This window comes from Pseudophryne corroboree, chromosome 11 (assembly GCF_028390025.1).
Source record: "Pseudophryne corroboree isolate aPseCor3 chromosome 11, aPseCor3.hap2, whole genome shotgun sequence".
Taxonomy (NCBI): Eukaryota; Metazoa; Chordata; class Amphibia; order Anura; family Myobatrachidae; genus Pseudophryne; species Pseudophryne corroboree.
The window spans coordinates 258,645,479-258,664,008 of NC_086454.1; the positions used below are offsets into that span (position 1 = coordinate 258,645,479).

The 18,530-nt window shown below is 46.4% G+C and overlaps 1 protein-coding gene across 1 annotated transcript in view; it reads right to left on the minus strand.

The window, feature by feature from the left end:
* SLC7A6 (solute carrier family 7 member 6) overlaps window positions 1-18,530 on the minus strand; it is a 118,993-nt gene that overhangs the window by 12,831 nt on the left and 87,632 nt on the right. Inside the window, exons 7-8 of the mRNA XM_063945359.1 lie at window positions 6,740-6,836; window positions 4,816-4,965 (exon numbers count right to left, since the gene is read on the minus strand). Coding sequence (XP_063801429.1) covers window positions 4,816-4,965; window positions 6,740-6,836 — 247 coding nt within the window. The remainder of the gene's footprint in view (window positions 1-4,815; window positions 4,966-6,739; window positions 6,837-18,530) is intronic.

Sequence of the window (18,530 nt, forward strand, 5' to 3'; positions counted from 1 at the left end):
CGTCCGTGGTCACCAGGATCAAATCCTGTATGCCGAATCTGCGGCCCTCCAATAGATGAGCCTTTTGCAACCACCACAGAAGATATACCCTTGTCCTTGGCGACAGGGTTATTCGCAGGTGCATCTGAGGATGCGACCCTGACCATTTGTCCAACAGATCCCTTTGGAAAATTCTTGCATGGAATCTGCCGAATGGAATTGCTTCGTAAAAAGCCACCATTTTTCCCAGGACTCTTGTGCATTGATACAGACACCTTTCCTGGTTTTAGGAGGTTCCTGACAGGTCGGATAACTCCTTGGCTTTTTCCTCGGGAAGAAAAACCTTTTTCTGAACCGTGTCCAGAATCATCCCTAGGAACAGCAGACGTATCGTCGGAAAACAGCTGCGATTCTTGGAATATTTAGAATCCAGTCGTGCCGTCGAAGAACTACTTTAGATAGTGCTCTTCCGACCTCCAACTGTTCTCTGGAACTTGCCCTTTTTAGGTCGTGCAAGTAAGGGATAATTTAGATGCCTTTTTTCTTTGAAGAAACATCTTTTCGGCCATTACCTTGGTAAAAAGGCCCGGGGTGCCGTGGATAATTCAAACGGCATCGTCTGAAACTGATATTGACAGTTCTGTACCACGAACCAGAGGTACCCTTGATGAGAAGGACAAAATTTGGACATGGAGGTAATCCTTGATGTCCAGGGACACCATATAGTCCCCTTTTTTCCGGTTCGCTATCACTGCTCTGAGTGACTTTATCTCGATTTGAACCTTTTATGTAAGTGTTCAAAACATTTTAGATTTAGACTATGTGTCACCAAGCCGTCTGGCTTCAGTACCACAATATAGTGTGGAAAAATAATACCCTTTTCCTTGTCGTAGGAGGGGTACTTTGATTATCACCTGCTGGATATACAGCTTGTGAATTGTTTCCAATGCTGCCTCCCTGTCGGAGGGAGCCGTTGGTAAAGCAGACTTCAGGAACCTGCGAGGAGAAGATGTCTCGACTCTCCAATCTTTACCCCTGGGATAATACTCGTACGATCTAGGGGTCAACTTGCGAGTGATCCCACTGCGCCCTGAGACTCTTGAGACTACCCCCCCACCTTGAGTCCGCTTGCACGGCCCCAGCGTCATGCTGAGGACTTGGCAGACGCGGTGGAGGGCTTCTTTTCCTGGGAAAGGGCTGCCTGCTGCAGTCTACTTCCCTTACCTCTATGTCTGGGCAGATATGACTGGCCTTTTGCCTGCATGCCCTCATGGGAAAGGAAAGATTGAGGCTGAAAAGACGGTGTCTTTTTTAGCTGAGATGTAACTTGGGGTAAAAAAGGTTGGATTTCCCAGCTGTTGCTGTGGTCCCCAGGTCCGATGGACCGACCCCCAAATAACTCCTTCCCTTTATACAGCAATACTTCCATCTGCCGTATGGGATCTGTATCACCTGACCACTGTCGTGTCCCTGACATCTTCTGGGAGATATGGACAACGCACTTATCTTGATGCCAGAGAGCAAATATCCCTCTGTGCATCTCACATACATATATATAGAATGCATCCTATTAAATGCTCTACATGAATAAAATATTTTCAGTCAGGGAATCCGACCAAGCCAACCCAGCACTGCATCTCCAGGCTGATGGCGATCGCTGGTCGCAGTATAACCACCGTATGTGTGTATATACTTTTTAGGATATTTTTCCAGCTTCCTATCAGCTGGCTCCTTGAGGGCGGCCGTATCTGGAGACGGTAACGCCACTTGATAAGCGTGTGAGCGCCTTATCACCCTAAGGGGTGTTTCCCAACGTACCCTAATTTCTGGCGGGAAAGGGTATAACGCCAATATTTGCTATCGGGGTAACCCTACGCATCATCACACACTTCATTTTATTTTATCTGATTCAGGAAAAACTACAGGTAGTTTTTTCCACTCCCACATAATACCCTTTCTTGTGGTACTTGTAGTATCAGAAACACGTAACACCTCCTTCATTGCCCTTAACGTGTGGCCCTAATGAGAAATACGTTTGTTTATTCACCGTCGACACTGTATTCAGTGTCCGTGTCTGTGTCTGTGTCGACCGACTGAGGTAAATGGGCGTTTTTAAAACCCCTGACGGTGTTTCTGAGACGCCTGGACCGGTCCTAATAGATTGTCGGCCGTCTCATGTCGTCAACCGACCTTGCAGCGTGTTGACATTCTCACGTAATTCTCTAAATAAGCCATCCATTCCGGTGTCGACTCCCTAGAGAGTGACATCACCATTACAGGCAATTTCTCCGCCTCCTCACCAACATCGTCCTCATACATGTCGACACACACGTACCGACACACAGCACACACACCGGGAATGCTCTGACAGAGGACAGGACCCACTAGCCCTTTGGGGAGACAGAGGGAGAGTCTGCCAGCACACACCAAAAACGCTATAATTATATAGGGACAACCTTATATAAGTGTTTCTCCCTTATAGCATCTTTTATATATATACAATATCGCCAAAATCAGTGCCCCCCCTCTCTGTTTTAACCCTGTTTCTGTAGTGCAGTGCAGGGGAGAGCCTGGGAGCCTTCTCTCCAGCTTTTCTGTGAGAGAAAATGGCGCTGTGTGCTGAGGAGATAGGCCCCGCCCCTTTTACGGCGGGCTCGTCTCCCGCTATTTTTGAAGTTAGGCAGGGGTTAAATATCTCCATATAGCCTCTGTGGGCTATATGTGAGGTATTTTTTGCCTCTAATAAGGTTTTTATTTGCCTCTCAGAGCGCCCCCCCCAGCGCTCTGCACCCTCAGTGACTGTTGTGTGAAGTGTGCTGAGAGGAAAATGGCGCACAGCTGCAGTGCTGTGCGCTACCTTTATGAAGACTCAGGAGTCTTCAGCCGCCGATTTTGGACCTCTTCTCTCTTCAGCGTCTGCAAGGGGGCCGGCGGCGCGGCTCCGGTGACCATCCAGGCTGTACCTGTGATCGTCCCTCTGGAGCTAGTGTCCAGTAGCCAAGCAGCAAATCCACTCTGCACGCAGGTGAGTTCACTACTTCTCCCCTAAGTCCCTCGTTGCAGTGATCCTGTTGCCAGCAGGACTCACTGTAAAGTAAAAAACCTAAGCTAAACTTTCTCTAAGCAGCTCTTTAGGAGAGCCACCTAGATTGCACCCTTCTCGTTCGGGCACAAAATCTAACTTGAGTCTGGAGGAGGGTCATAGGGGGAGGAGCCAGTGCACACCACCTGACCTAGTAAAGCTTTACTTTTTTGTGCCCTGTCTCCTGCGGAGCCGCTATTCCCCATGGTCCTTTCAGGAACCCCAGCATCCACTTAGGACGATAGAGAAAGGAATGGTCAGGGAAATAACAACATGTCACTAACAGGTGCAGAGAGACTGCGAGATCAGTATGGTGATATGGTGGTTAATACAATCCTGACTACGGGGCTAATTCAGACCTGATCGCTGCTGTGCATTTTCACACAGCGGGCGATCAGGTCTGAACTGCGCGTGCGCCGCAATGCGCATGCCAGAGATATACGATCAGCATCTCAGCCCAGCAATCAGGCAGAGGCGTTCGCTTGTGGGAGGGGGCGGGCCGGCGGCATTCGGCCGCCGTTTTGGGGGCACGGCCCGGGCAATGCAGGCTTGCCTGGACCATGGGCGGGGGGGGGGGGCCGCGGCGGCTGCGTGACATCACATGCAGCCGCTGTGACCCGGGACGCGGCAAAAAGTCACCTACCAACACAGCAATGCTGCGCAGGCAGGGACTTACTCGCTAGCATCGCCGCTGTACGTTGAGATTGCACCCGTGCGGCGGGGGGTGGGCCAGACATGCGGGACGGTCTAGCCCTGTGCTGGGCGTCCCCCCGCATGTCAGGGTGGCTGATCGTAGCCTTGCAAAATTTTACACGGCTACGATCAGGTCTGAATTAGGCCTTACATTTGCTGTGAATAGAACCTCAAGGGCTTTATTATGAGCCAGGAAGACAATACATACATATGGTAAAACAGAAACTCTTTTGAATGCCAATTTTCTTTTCCAAAGGCACAAGTTAGTAACAGTCATCGCCTTCAACTGACTAGTTTATTGCGCCTCTTACAACTTTTTACTAAATGTATTACTTTTCCTTTCCATTGTCTTTTTGTGAGTTAAACCCATGCATTTATCCAATCCAGAAGAGTCGGTTATGTTGTCCAGCTGGGGATGTGGACACAAACCTGCACTCTGGGTTACTATTGAATTCAGTGGAGAGTCTAGGAAAGCTCATTCACATCCCAGAGTGACAAACAATTGTACCTAGAGATGTAGAGACATGGCTAGAAAGCACAGACATAATACAAAAAGTAAAAGCAAGGTCTTTCATGAAGTAATTTAACAGTCTAAAGTGAAGAGTAAATCAGTGGGAAATGTACAGCGGTGTGACCCAGAAGATGTTAGTTTAGCTACCAGCACCGTTTCTTTGTACTCTCACTTAGGGGAAGATGTATCAAAGCTTGGGGGAGAGATAAAGTACCAACCAGTAACAAGTTCTTAACTAATTTTTTAAAACACAGCCTGTAAAGTGACAGGAGCTGATTGGTTGGTACATCATCTCTCTCCAAGCTTTGATAAATCTCCCCCTTATACAGTAAGTAGACATATTAGACAGACAACAAATCTGTAATATAGTCAGAGTTTAATTACAGCTCTGCCTCACAATCTGCTTTATCATTTATATAAATGCCAAAGACAGCCTCTAGTAAGTGAGCACTCATCTGTAGATCTATGCCCACTCTGTTAGTTTTCCCTGGGGTGTTTTTAGTAATGCAATACTGAAATACTATACAGACACATTACATATTCCACCAACCTTCACAGGTCTCGGCCTGTCAGGCTCCTTCCAGCGTAAGTAAATCTGTCCAGCAATGGATAATCCAACAAAGAACCAGTAACTGAAGCTGTAATAATTTATGAGCTGGAAAACATCTTTCACAGACAGGTAGACAAGGGTAGCAGCACACTGAAGGGGAGAACGGGAGTCGTTAGCTCATCTTGGAGGAACTACTACTGATATAAAGGCAATAAAAAAAAATAAAAAAACATTTACAAGGTTACTATACTCAGACTTAGCACATAGACTTTCATAAAGAACCAGTGGCAAGGCCGAGCCAACCAGATCATCCTAAAGCAACCTAGGCTCCAGCCTACGGACCAGATTTTGTGACCTGTTTTAATGTGTGGGATTATTGGACAGACTGTGGAAGGGAGGGAACCCATACCAATATTTAATTAGGCTGTCACAGAGACTAGAAGCATATCAATCCACAAAAAAACACTTACATGGGACAGGTTCTACTAGTGAACGGACAGTAAGCATTCTTAGGGGGGTATCCAATTACTCATGATACGTAATCGCAAGTATAGTTATCGCACCTATCGCCCCGAGAAAAATGCTTATCGCGGGTATACACGCTCCCAGTTTTTTACCTATCCTATTAAAAAATAATGAAAACGGGTGACCTGCGATGTGTTAACCAGCGAAAGGTGCAAGTAAAAATGGGGAAATCAGCCTGTACCCTCAAAACTGCCAAAGGATAACAATACAGAAGTATAATAAGAGGGCATAATAAAAATATTTTGGGGACTTAAAATTAATTAAGTGGCTGCAATATGTATTTTTTTTAAAAACACTTGAAAATGATAAAAAAGGGTCAGCATACCTCTCGATGGTATCCCGTGCGGCGGGATATCATACCGAACCCGATAAAAAGAAAGCTTGTGTAAAATAAATAAATTTGTGGTACATAAAAATGGGTATAAGTATATATTTGGGTCAACGAAAGACACTTTTAAAAACCTTGCAAAAACAACCAATTATGCCCACCTGCAAACCTAAAACACTTGTCACACTCATAAAGCACTCCCAAATACCTGCGGTACAAGGTACCTGTCCCATACCTTGTACCCCAATTTCCATCACTCTGCACTTTTTCACCCCAAAAGTGACATCTTATTATTGGCTAATTACAAATAATTAAAAACTTCAAAGTGCCTAATTAGTCATTAAGGGGGATATCCAAAGCTTCTGAACCAAGTCCCAAAATATTTACCACAAAATAGGTATTTTTCCCAAATTTTCCCCTGCTCAGAATAGGTGAAGAGAAATTGGTGATAAACCCTTCAGAGAATTATCGCACATGAGTAACTGGATAGTTGCTATATTGTGAGTCACAAAAAAGCCGTGTTTTTGCATTTTGTGCCACAAAAACGCTAATTGGATGCCCCCATAGTAAGGTTACTGGCTTCCAGTCAATTGACACAGATGTAGCCACGCTCATCCAGCCTGCAGTTTTCCATATTCGCCGCAATCCAGGCGGGGCAAGTACACCCACGAGTAGGACGCACGTGTGCTTCCAAGTATGCATGCCCATAGGTATACATGGGCGGCATTCTATGTCGCACCCACGCCTTGGTGGGGGGGGGGGGGTGCCCGAGCCGCAGGCTGGAAGAGTGTGGCTACATCTGTAGTGTTGTCATTGGTCCCTAGTAAATTGGTAGACTTCATGCTCAAGAATATTGAGCCCACAAAGTAGATGCCTCCAGAAGTGGAGGAATCCAGGTTAGAAGTTAATCTGTTCATTATGTATTTTGATTTCCATATGACTGGGGTAGAAATGACGGGAGATCTGCTTCCTGCAGCGGTCAGCAATGACAAGAGTAAATGTATAAACTTGTCTGTGATCTGCCGCAGCCAGGGTTGAATGAAGAATGATAGAAATGTATACAATCCTTACATTGAATAGCAGAGCAGACACTGGTGTGAACCTCTCCATGTGTATTAAACATAACATATCTGGGAGATGTCCTTCCCTCGCTCCAACAAAGAACAGCCTGTGGAGACACAGAAGAACAGCACAGTATATTACTAATTAGACAGTTCTGACATCCTGCTGCTTTCCAGTAAATAGTGAGAGAACACTCGGTCTGTGGTGTGTAACTGACCAGAAACCACTTTATAGATTTAGTTGGACTGACCACTATGTTAATCACTGTGCTTAAGGCAGTGTATGACGGCAGCAGCCATGGGATAGCCAACTTGTATTTATTATAATTAAAACTGGTATTTTTTGTGAAGTAAAAGCATGACCATGTATACTCAGCCAGGGTGAGAGGCTGGCCAGCACGCTCTATGGCCCTGGCTTTAGTTCCAAACAACTGGTAATAATAAACACTTTAGTGACCGTACAGGGGCTGCTATTACAGACCGGATTTCTTATTTTGCTACCAGACTAATAAGTGGGTTTCACATGATTGACTGAAAGTTGCAGATCTTGATGCATTGAGTGACTTTCAGGAAAGGAACACTCAATATAAAGCCACTTTCTCTAACGTCCTAGTGGATGCTGGGGACTCCGTAAGGACCATGGGGAATAGACGGGCTCCGCAGGAGACATGGGCACTTTAAGAAAGAATTTAGATTCTGATGTGCTCTGGCTCCTCCCTCTATGTCCCTCCTCCAGACCTCAGTTTGAGACTGTGCCCGAACGAGCTGGGTGCTGTTCAGTGAGCTCTCCTGAGCTTGCTGTGAGAAAGTATTTTGTTAGGTTTTATATTTTCAGGGAGCTCTGCTGGCAACAGATTCCCTGCATCGTGGGACAGAGGGGAGAGAAGCAGCCCTACTCTCTGAAGCTAGGTCCTGCTTCTTAGGCTACTGGACACCATTAGCTCCAGAGGGATCGTACACAGGATCTCACCCTCGTCGTCCGATCCCAGAGCCGCGCCGCCGTCCCCCTCGCAGAGCCGGAAGACAGAAGCCGGGTGAGTATGAGAAGCAAGAAGACTTCGAAATCGGCGGCAGAAGACTCCGTTCTTCACTGAGGTAACGCACAGCACTGCAGCTGTGGGCCATTGCTCCCACACACCTCACATACTCCGGTCACTGTAAGGGTGCAGGGCGCAGGGGGGGGCGCCCTGGGCAGCATATGGACCTCGTTTGGCAAAAGTACACATATATACAGTTGGGCACTGTATATATGTATGAGCCCCCGCCAAGAAAATGTATATTTAAGCGGGACAGAAGCCCGCCGTCGAGGGGGCGGGGCTTCTTCCTCAGCACTCACCTGCGCCATTTTTTCTCCACAGCTCCGCTGAGAGGAAGCTCCCCAGCCTCTCCCCTGCAGATACACGGTAGAAGAGGATAAAAAGAGAGGGGAGGCACATAATTACGCGCAAAAATCTATATAAACAGCAGCTACTGGGTTAACATTAAGTTACTGTGTTATTCCTGGGTTTATAGCGCTGGGGTGTGTGCTGGCATACTCACTCTCTGTCTCTCCAAAGGGCCTTGTGGGGGAATTGTCTTCAGATGAGCATTCCCTGAGTGTGTGGTGTGTCGGTACGTGTATGTCGACATGTCTGAGGTAAAAGGCTCCCCTAAGGAGGAGATGGAGCAAATGTGTGTGTGAGTGGTGTCTCCGTCGACAACGCCGACACCTGTTTGGATATGTGAAATTAAGTGCTAAGGTAAATTTATTGCACAAAAGATTAGAGAACAGTCAGGGAATCTACCCATGTCTGTCCCTATGTCGCAGAGACCTTCAGAGTCTCTCAATGCTCACTATCCAGAATAATAGACACTGATATCGACACGGAGTCTGACTCCAGTGTCGACTACGATAATGCAAAGTTACAGCCAAAATGGCAGGAAAGTATTCAATATATGATTATTGTAATAAAAAATGTTTTGCATATCACTGATGACTCATCTGTCCCTGACACAAGGGTACATATGTTTAAGGGGAAGAAAGCGGAGGTAAATTTCCCTCCTCTCATGAAGAAAAAGAGCAGGAATCTCCAGACAAGAGACTGCAGTTTCCCACAAAGAATTCTCAGGGAGTATCCTTTCCCTACTAGGGCCAGTATACGATGGGAATCTTCCCCTAGGGTGTCACGTTTGCCCAAAAGGTAGCGCTGACTTAACAGCTATCCTCAGGGATACTGCAGATAGCATGCACTAAAAGTACTTTGAAGTCCATTTACACACATTCTGGTACACTACTCAGACCGGCGATTGTGTCGGCATGGGTTCATAGCGCTGTAGCAGCGTGGACAGATACCTTATCAGCAGAGATTGAGACCCTAGTATGTATATATATATATATATATATATATATATATATATATATATCTCCAAGACAGCATCTTTTATATTATATATATATATATATATATATATATATATATATATATATATATAGAAAGAAAATAAGACCTTTATCGCGCTAAAAGTGGCCAGCTGCACCTTCGGGGGAAGTACCTCCTGTTAGATGAGAGTACTTAAATTTGGAATAGGAATGGCGAAGTTTCCCCAGGGCGCTAATGAATTCCTTTGGTATATCTAAATTTCTCACTTTTAATAAAACTTCATAATTCACTTATATTAGAACTTTCATAAAATCAATTCTGTTTATTTAACAAAGTACAATTGGATACATTATGCCACAATATGTCTACAGTGACCAATAACAAAGTTTTGTACAGATGTTTGTTGATTCCAGTATATTTCAATCACCAAACAACAGAGAAGTCTTCCTCAAAGACAAGACAATTGCTGCTGTCTTAACCCAACGCGTTTCGTCCTATGGACTTCATCAGGGGTTGTACTTATAATCTAATCAGTGGATGATTGCGTTGAAAATTAGTACATAGAGCAGCTTTTCACATCCAAAAGGTGCAGCAGCTAGGAACATTACTGAATATAGAGAGGCTCATTCACAGCTTTCAGTTTTATGTAAAAATTCACGTTTGGATGTGAAAAGCTGCTCTATGTACTAATTTTCAACGCAATCGGTCAAAAACGCAATTGCCCTCAGAAATATAACTGGGTTCAGCAAAATGGATAAATATTCAATCATCCACTGATTAGATTATAAGTACAACCCCTGATGAAGTCCATAGGACGAAACGCGTTGGGTTAAGACAGCAGCAATTGTCTTGTCTTTGAGGAAGACTTCTCTGTTGTTTGGTGATTGAAATATACTGGAATCAACATAAACATCTGTACAAAACTTTGTTATTGGTCACTGTAGACATATTGTGGCATAATGTATCCAATTGTACTTTGTTAAATAAACAGAATTGATTTTATGAAAGTTCTAATATAAGTGAATTATGAAGTTTTATTAAAAGTGAGAAATTTAGATATACCAAAGGAATTCATTAGCGCCCTGGGGAAACTTCGCCATATATATATATATATATATATATATATATATATATATATATATATATATATAAAAGATGCTGTCTTGGAGATATATATATATATATATATACACACACACACACACACATACACTGCTCAAAAAAATAAAGGGATCACTAAAATAACACATCCTAGATCTGAATGAATGAAATATTCTTATTAAATACTTTGTTCTTTACATAGTTAAATGTGCTGACAACAAAATCACACAAAAATTATCAATGGAAATCAAATTTATTAACCCATGGAGGTCTGGATTTGGAGTCACCCTCAAAATTAAAGTGGAAAAACACACTACAGGCTGATCCAACTTTGATGTAATGTCCTTAAAACAAGTCAAAATGAGGCTCAGTAGTGTGTGTGTCCTCCACGTGCCTGTATGGCCTCCCTACAACCCACACAAGTGGCTCAGGTAGTGCAGCTCATCCAAGATGGCACATCAATGCGAGCTGTGGCAAGGTGGTGTGCTGTGTCTGTCAGCGTAGTGTCCAGAGCATGGAGGCGCTACCAGGAGACAGGCCAGTACATCAGGAGATGTGGAGGAGGCCGTAGGAGGGCAACGAGCCAGCAGCAGGACCGCTACCTCCGCCTTTGTGCAAGGAGGAACAGGAGGAGCACTGCCAGAGCCCTGCAAAATGCACATTTGTGGCTTGCTGGAGGTCATGTGTCTACTCAAATGTTCAGATACAGACTCCATGAGGGTGGTATGAGGGCCCGACGTCCACAGGCGGGGGTTGTGCTTACAGCCCAACACCGTGCAGGACGTTTGGCATTTGCCAGAGAACACCAAGATTGGCAAATTCGCCACTGGTGCCCTGTGCTCTTCACAGATGAAAGCAGGTTCTCACTGAGCACATGTGACAGACGTGACAGAGTCTGGAGACGCCAAGGAGAACGTTCTGCTGCCTGCAACATCCTCCAGCATGACCGGTTTGGCAGTGGGTCAGTAATGGTGTGGGGTGGCATTTCTTTGGGGGGGCGCACAGCCCTCCATGTGCTCGCCAGAGGTAGCCTGACTGCCATTAGGTACCGAGATGAGATCCTCAGACCCCTTGTGAGACCATATGCTGGTGCGGTTGGCCCTAGGTTTCTCCTAATGCAAGACAATGCTAGACCTCATGTGGCTGGAGTGTGTCAGCAGTTCCTGCAAGACGAAGGCATTGATGCTATGGATTGGCCCGCCCGTTCCCCAGACCTGAATCCAATTGAGCACATCTGGGACATCATGTCTCGCTCCATCCACCAATGCCACATTGCACCACAGACTGTCCAGGAGTTGGCGGATGGTTTAGTCCAGGTCTGGGAGGAGATCCCCCAGGAGACCATCCGCCACCTCATCAGGTGCATGCCCAGGCATTGTAGGGAGGTCATACAGGCACGTGGAGGCCACACACGCTACTGTGCCTCATTTTTACTTGTTTTAAGGACATTACATCAAAGTTGGATCAACCTGTAGTGTGTTTTTCCACTTTAATTTTGAGGGTGACTCCAAATCCAGACCTCCATGGGTTAATAAATTTGATTTCCATTGACAATTTTTGTGTGATTTTGTTGTCAGCACATTCAACTATGTACAGAACAAAGTATTTAATAAGAATATTTCATTCATTCAGATCTAGGATGTGTTATTTTAGTGTTCCCTTTATTTTTTTGAGCAGTATATATATATATATAAAAACATGCCCAAAGAGACATTAGTCTACTGGGTTCTAGAGTCAACGCTATGTCGATTTCTGCTTGACGTGTCCTGTGGAACTTGCAATGGACAGGTGATGCCGACTTAAGAGGCATTTGGAAGGTTTACCTTACAAGGCTGAGGATTGTGTGGAGAAGGGATCTCGGACCTGGTCTCCACAGCTATAGCTGGTAATTCTGATCTTTTGCCTTATATTCCAGCACAGCCTAGGAAAGCACGACATTATCAAATGCAGTCCTTTCGATCACAAAGAAACAAAAGGTCCGAGGTGCGTCCTTTCTTGCCAGGGGCAGAGGAAAGAAGCTGCACAACACAGCTAGTTCCCAGTAACAGAAGTCCTCCCCGGCCTCTACAAAATCCACCGCATGTCGCTGGGGCTCCACAGGCGGAGCTAGGCCCGGTGGGGGCACGTCTTCAAAATTTCAGCCACAAGTGGGTTCACTCCCTGTTGGATCCCTGGGCAATAGATATTGTGTCTCAGGGATACAAGCTGGACTTTGAGGATATGCCCCCTCACCGACGGCCCTGCCAGCTTCCCCCCACGAGAGGGAAATAGTGTTAACTGCAATTCACAAATTGAATCTTCAACAGGTGGTGGTCAAGGTTCCCCTCCTTCAACAAGGAGGGGGTTATTATTCGACCATGTTGTAGTCCCGAAACCGGACGGTTCGGTCAGACCCATATTGAATTTAAAATCCCTGAACATATACCTGAAAAGGTTCAAGTTCAAGATGGAATCGCTAAGAGCGGTCATCGCAAGCCTGAAAGGGGGAGATTTTATGGTGTCTCTGGACATAAAGGATGCATACCTTCATGTCCCCATTTATCCACCTCATCAGGCGTACCTCAGATTTGCGGTACAGGATTGTCATTACCAATTTCAGACGTTGCCGTTTGGTCTCTCCACAGCCCCGAGAATCTTCACCAAGGTAATGGCGGAAATGATGGTGCTCCTGCGGAATCAAGGTGTCACAATTATCCCGTACTTGGACGATCTCCTCATAAAAGCGAGATCAAGAGAGCAGTTGCTGAACGGCGTATCACTTTCTCTGGAAGTGTAACGGCAACACGGCTGGATTCTAAATATTCCAAAGTCGCAGTTGGTTCCTACGGCTCATCTGCCTTTCCTAGGCATGATTCTAGACACAGACCAGAAAAGGGTTTATTTCCCGATAGAGAGAGCTCAGGAGCTCATGACACTGGTCAGGAACCTATTAAAACCAATACAGGTGTCAGTGCATCACTGCACTCGAGTCCTGGGAAGGATGGTGGCATCATACGAGGCCATTCCCTTCGGCAGGTTCCATGCGAGGACCTTTCAATGGGACTTACTGGACAAGTGGTCCGGATCACATCTTCAGATGCATCGGTTAATCACCCTATCCCCCAGGGCCAGGGTGTCTCTCCTGTGGTGGCTGCAGAGTGCTCACCTTCTCGAGGGCCGCAGATTCGGCATTCAGGACTGGGTCCTGGTGACCACGGACGCAAGCCTCCGAGGGTGGGGAGCAGTCACACAGGGAATAAATTTCCAAGGTCTGTGGTAAAGTCAGGAGACTTGCCTTCACATCAACATCCTGGAACTAAGGGCCGTATACAACGCCCTACGTCAAGCGGAGACCCTGCTTCGCGACCAACCGGTTCTGATTCAGTCAGACACCATCACCGCAGTGGCTCATGTAAACCGACAAGGCGGCACAAGGAGCAGGGTAGCGATGGAGGAAGCCACCAGAATTCTTCGCTGGGCGGAAAATCACGTAAGCGCACTGTCAGCAGTGTTCATCCCGGGAGTGGACAACTGGGAAGCAGACTTCCTCAGCAGACACGACCTCCACCCGGGAGAGTGGGGACTTCATCAGGAAGTCTTCGTACAGACTGCAAGTCGGTGGGTACTGCCACAGGTGGACATGATGGCATCCTGCCTCAACAAAAAACTACAGAGGTATTGCGCCAGGTCAAGAGACCCTCAGGCGATAGCTGTAGTCGCCCTGGTGACACCGTGGGTGTTCCAGTCGGTTTATGTATTTCCTCCTCTTCCTCTCATACCCAAGGTGCTGAGAATAATAAGAAAAAGAGGAGTGAGAACGATACTCATTGTTCCAGATTGGCCACGAAGGACTTGGTATCCAGATCTGCAAGAAATGCTCACAGAGGAACCATGGCCTCTGCCTCTAAGACAGGACTTGTTGCAACAGGGGCCCTGTCTGTTCCAAGACTTACCGCGGCTGCGTTTGACGGCATGGCGGTTGAACGCCGGATCCTAGCGGAGAAAGGCATTCCGGAGGAGGTCATTCCTACGCTGATAAAGGCTAGGAAGGACGTGACAGCTCAACATTTTCACCGTATATGGCGAAAATATGTTGCTTGGTGTGAGGCCAGGAATGCCCCTACGGAGGAATTCCAGCTGGGCCGTTTCCTTCACTTCCTACAGTCAGGAGTGAATTTGGGCCTAAAATTTGGGTCCATTAAGGTCCAGATTTCGGCCCTATCCATTTTCTTTCAAAAGGAGTTGACTTCTCTACCTGAAGTTCAGACGTTTGTAAAGGGAGTGCTGCATATTCAGCCCCCTTTTGTGCCTCCAGTGGCACCTTGGGATCTTAACGTGGTGTTGAGTTTCCTGAAATCCCACTGGTTTGAACCACTCAAAACGGTGGAGTTGAAACATCTCAGGTGGACGGTGGTCATGCTATTAGCCTTGGCTTCGGCTAGGCGTGTGTTAGAGTTGGCGGCTTTGTCACATAAAAGCCCCTATCTGGATTTCCATGCGGATAGAGCAGAATTGCGGACCCGTCCACAATTTCTGCCGAAAGTGGTTTCATCCTTTCATATAAACCAACCTATTGTGGTGCCTGTGGCTACTACGGACTTGGAGGATTCCGAGTTGCTTGATGTAGTCAGGGATTTGAAGGTTTATGTAGCCAGAACGGCTAGGGTCAGGAAAACAGAGTCTTTGTTTATCCTGTATGCTTCCAACAAGCTTGGTGCTCCTGCTTCAAAGCAGACTATTGCTCGCTGGATCTGTAACACGATTCAGCAGGCTCATTCGGCGGCTGGATTGCCGCTGCCAAAATCAGTTAAGGCCCATTCCACTAGGAAGGTGGGCTCTTCTTGGGCGGCTGCCCGAGGGGTCTCGGCATTACAACTTTGCCGAGCGGCTACTTGGTCAGGTTCAAACACTTTTGCAAAGTTCTACAAGTTTGATACCCTGGCCGAGGAGGACCTTGTGTTTGCTCAATCGGTGCTGCAGAGTCATCCGCACTCTCCCGCCCGTTTGGGAGCTTTGGTATAATCCCCATGGTCCTTACGGAGTCCCCAGCATCCACTAGGACGTTAGAGAAAATAAGATTTTACTTACCGGTAAATCTATTTCTCGTAGTCCGTAGTGGATGCTGGGCGCCCGACCCAAGTGCGGACTTCTTCTGCAATGCTTGTATATAGTTATTGCTTAAATAAGGGTTATGTTATGGTTGCATCAGGGTTGACCTGTTGCTCTGTTGTTGTTCATACTGTTGACTGGGTATGTTCATCTCAAGTTATACGGTGTGATTGGTGTGGCTGGTATGAATCTTGCCCTGGATTACCAAAATCCTTTCCTTGTACTGTCAGCTCTTCCGGGCACAGTTTCTCTAACTGAGGTCTGGAGGAGGGTCATAGAGGGAGGAGCCAGAGCACACCAGAATCTAAATTCTTTCTTAAAGTGCCCATGTCTCCTGCGGAGCCCGTCTATTCCCCATGGTCCTTACGGAGTCCCCAGCATCCACTACGGACTACGAGAAATAGATTTACCGGTAAGTAAAATCTTATTATAAAACTGCACAGCCCCTTATTGGATTTCAGGACATTTTAACTATTACTTATTTGATGACCTACATTTGAGATTTCTGATCACACACAGTAATGGCCTCCATACATTCAAAATATATTGGGGCAATGTTCCAATCGCCCCGACGGCCAGGGAATCTGAAATATCAAATGTTTAAAAATTCCACCCTGTCTGAATGGACGACTAAAAAGGGCGAACGCCATGATAAAGCACTAAGGTCTGACACCCTTCTGGCCGATGAGATGGCCAACTATAAAAAGGTCTTCCACGTGAGCCACTGTAGCTAGATCTCCTCTAAAGGCTCAAACGGCGGAGAACCAGAGCAAGATCCCAGGGGGCTACCAGAGACACAAATGGAGGCGGAACATGCATGGAACCGTAGTGGCCTCTAAAGTCAGAACTGGCTGACCCTTTGACCCCCCAGATTGATAATCTGCGTATGAAAACGCGCATTTGGCAGAAGCTTCCGCTAACTGTGACTGGGCATGTGAACATTATTAAAATGATTGTTCAACCTAAATTTCTTTATATACTGCAGAATGCACCAGTGTATATCCCCGCCTCACAATTTTTATTAATTTCCAGATATATTGCTTCCTTTATCTGGGGTGCTAGACGGGCACGTATTGCATATAAAACGCTTAGTAGACCCAGAACAGAGGGTGGCTTGGCCCTGCCAGACATACGTTTATACTATCTGGCTGCCCAACTGGTACAACTTTATGAGTGGGTCACTCCGGGGGATTATGGGAATTTGCCAGTGGCTCTTTTGGAGAGGGCTGGCCTCTCTTTTTCTCCGCTGCAGTTCTTACTGGCAGATACTTCATTAACCTCCCTCCCCCACAGAGGCACAAAGGCGGGGCTCTGCTCCCCAACTCTCTGAATCCCCTATTCACAAATTAATTCGAACTTTGCCTTCTCGTGGAAGGGTATCGGCTTCATACTCCTCTCCTCCTCTGGATTGGATGGGCTGTCCACCCTCAGAGCTAGATGGGTACAAGATTTGGGTGATATTGATGAAGAGGATTGGAAGCATATCCTGGCTTCCCCGCGTGCGGCCTCGGCGAGTGCTAGATTCCAGCAGATACAGCTATATATTTTACATAGGGTCTATTGGACTCCTCATCGTCTGTTTCAATTTGGAGGCTCGGCTTCTGATAAAATGTCCGAAATGCTCTGCCTCGGCTGCTGGGTTCTGGCACTTGCTTTGGCAATGCCCATAGGTGTCTGCTTTTTGGGAGGATGTCACGGTATCTATAGAGCACACGGGTATTCGGATCCCGCTGATGACTCCCCGTATTTGTATATTTGGGCTTGATATAGGGGACTGCCTCCCACTTCACTCCTGCCTTTCTGTAAATATTGCTCTAGCGTTGGCCCGGGTGTGTATAGCTCGTACCTGGATGGCTCGTGCTCCCCCGTCATCTGCTGAGTGGGTTGCCCTGGTGAATACTACTCTCTCCCATGAACGTTTTATGTATACTACACGAAATTCCTTATTGAAATTTGATAGGATATGGGCTCTTTGGAAGAACTCTCGATACTCTACTGATCCCCAATTTAACTGGTGAGCGTATGTGTTGATTGTAGCGCAGGGCTGGTGCTGCTGCGGCATGGCCGACACCTCTCCTCCCCCCCCCCCCCCCCTTCTTTCTCCCTATGCAGCTTGGCACGCAATATGTTCCCTTTTTGACTCTCCTATGTATGTTTTGATTTACTCTGTTAACTGGAAGCGGATATGTCCTCTGCCCAAATATTGTAATTGTTACCCGTTGGAGCTACTTGATAAGCACACTTTTGTTTTAGTAGTAGTGTATTAGAAATGTTTACCGTAATGTTTTTCTTTTTTGTAAAACAATAAAAAAATACTTAATTTAAAAAAAGAACTGGCTGACCCTTGGTCTGAAAGGGACTCCTGTTCAGAGTCTGGTTCAGAGTCTTCCTCTGATAAAGGAGTAGAACTCACCTGTGTCAGTGACCCGCGCCTGGATCCCTGACCCAGAGGCTGTGATCCAGCTGAAATATCCACCAACGACTGTACCTATGGGGGCTCAGCATAAGCCTGTGCCATCCCAGCCATGACTACTGGTGTACCAGGAGTCATAGCACCAAGCACAGTCAACGGAGGCGCCAACAAGCGATCCACTAACTGGGACATCACTTGCGTCGATGAAGAAGCCCAAGCTGATTCTTCAGGCACCTGTGCCACTGGAGGGGATCAAGTGCCTAATTCATCATGAGTTGTAGTTGTGCGAAAAGTCCCACAGCTACAACTCATTCCACTAACATGCCGGGTCCTCCCTCCCCCCCTGCTAAAATGCGAATGCTCGCATATTAAGGGTAGCCCTCAGTTGTCTAGACCGCGACACCCAGCCTAAAAACGCAGCATTGATGCCCGCGCCCGCATTGGGAACACCCCTGCCTCTCAATCAGGCAGAGGCGTACGCATACTGTAAGTGAGATGCAGCTAGGGAGTGCCCTCTACTTCAGTCCAAGATCATGCAACTGAGGTGCACAATGTGGGATGTCCCCAATCATGTACATAACAGCAAAAGACATAACATAAATCAATACATAATATAGTTCAACTGTACTGAAAGAGGAAAAATATATTTATGGATATGAAGTGATTTACAGTGGGTGAATATATGTGAATATTTGGAGGAATGTCACAGACCATGTAAGACTTACACACAAACATGTGATAGTCACCAACTAAGGATACCAAGACACATTCCAAATAGTATTGAATGAAAAGACTGAAATTATAGCTAATGTGTATAACAAAGAATAAAGAATGCTGTG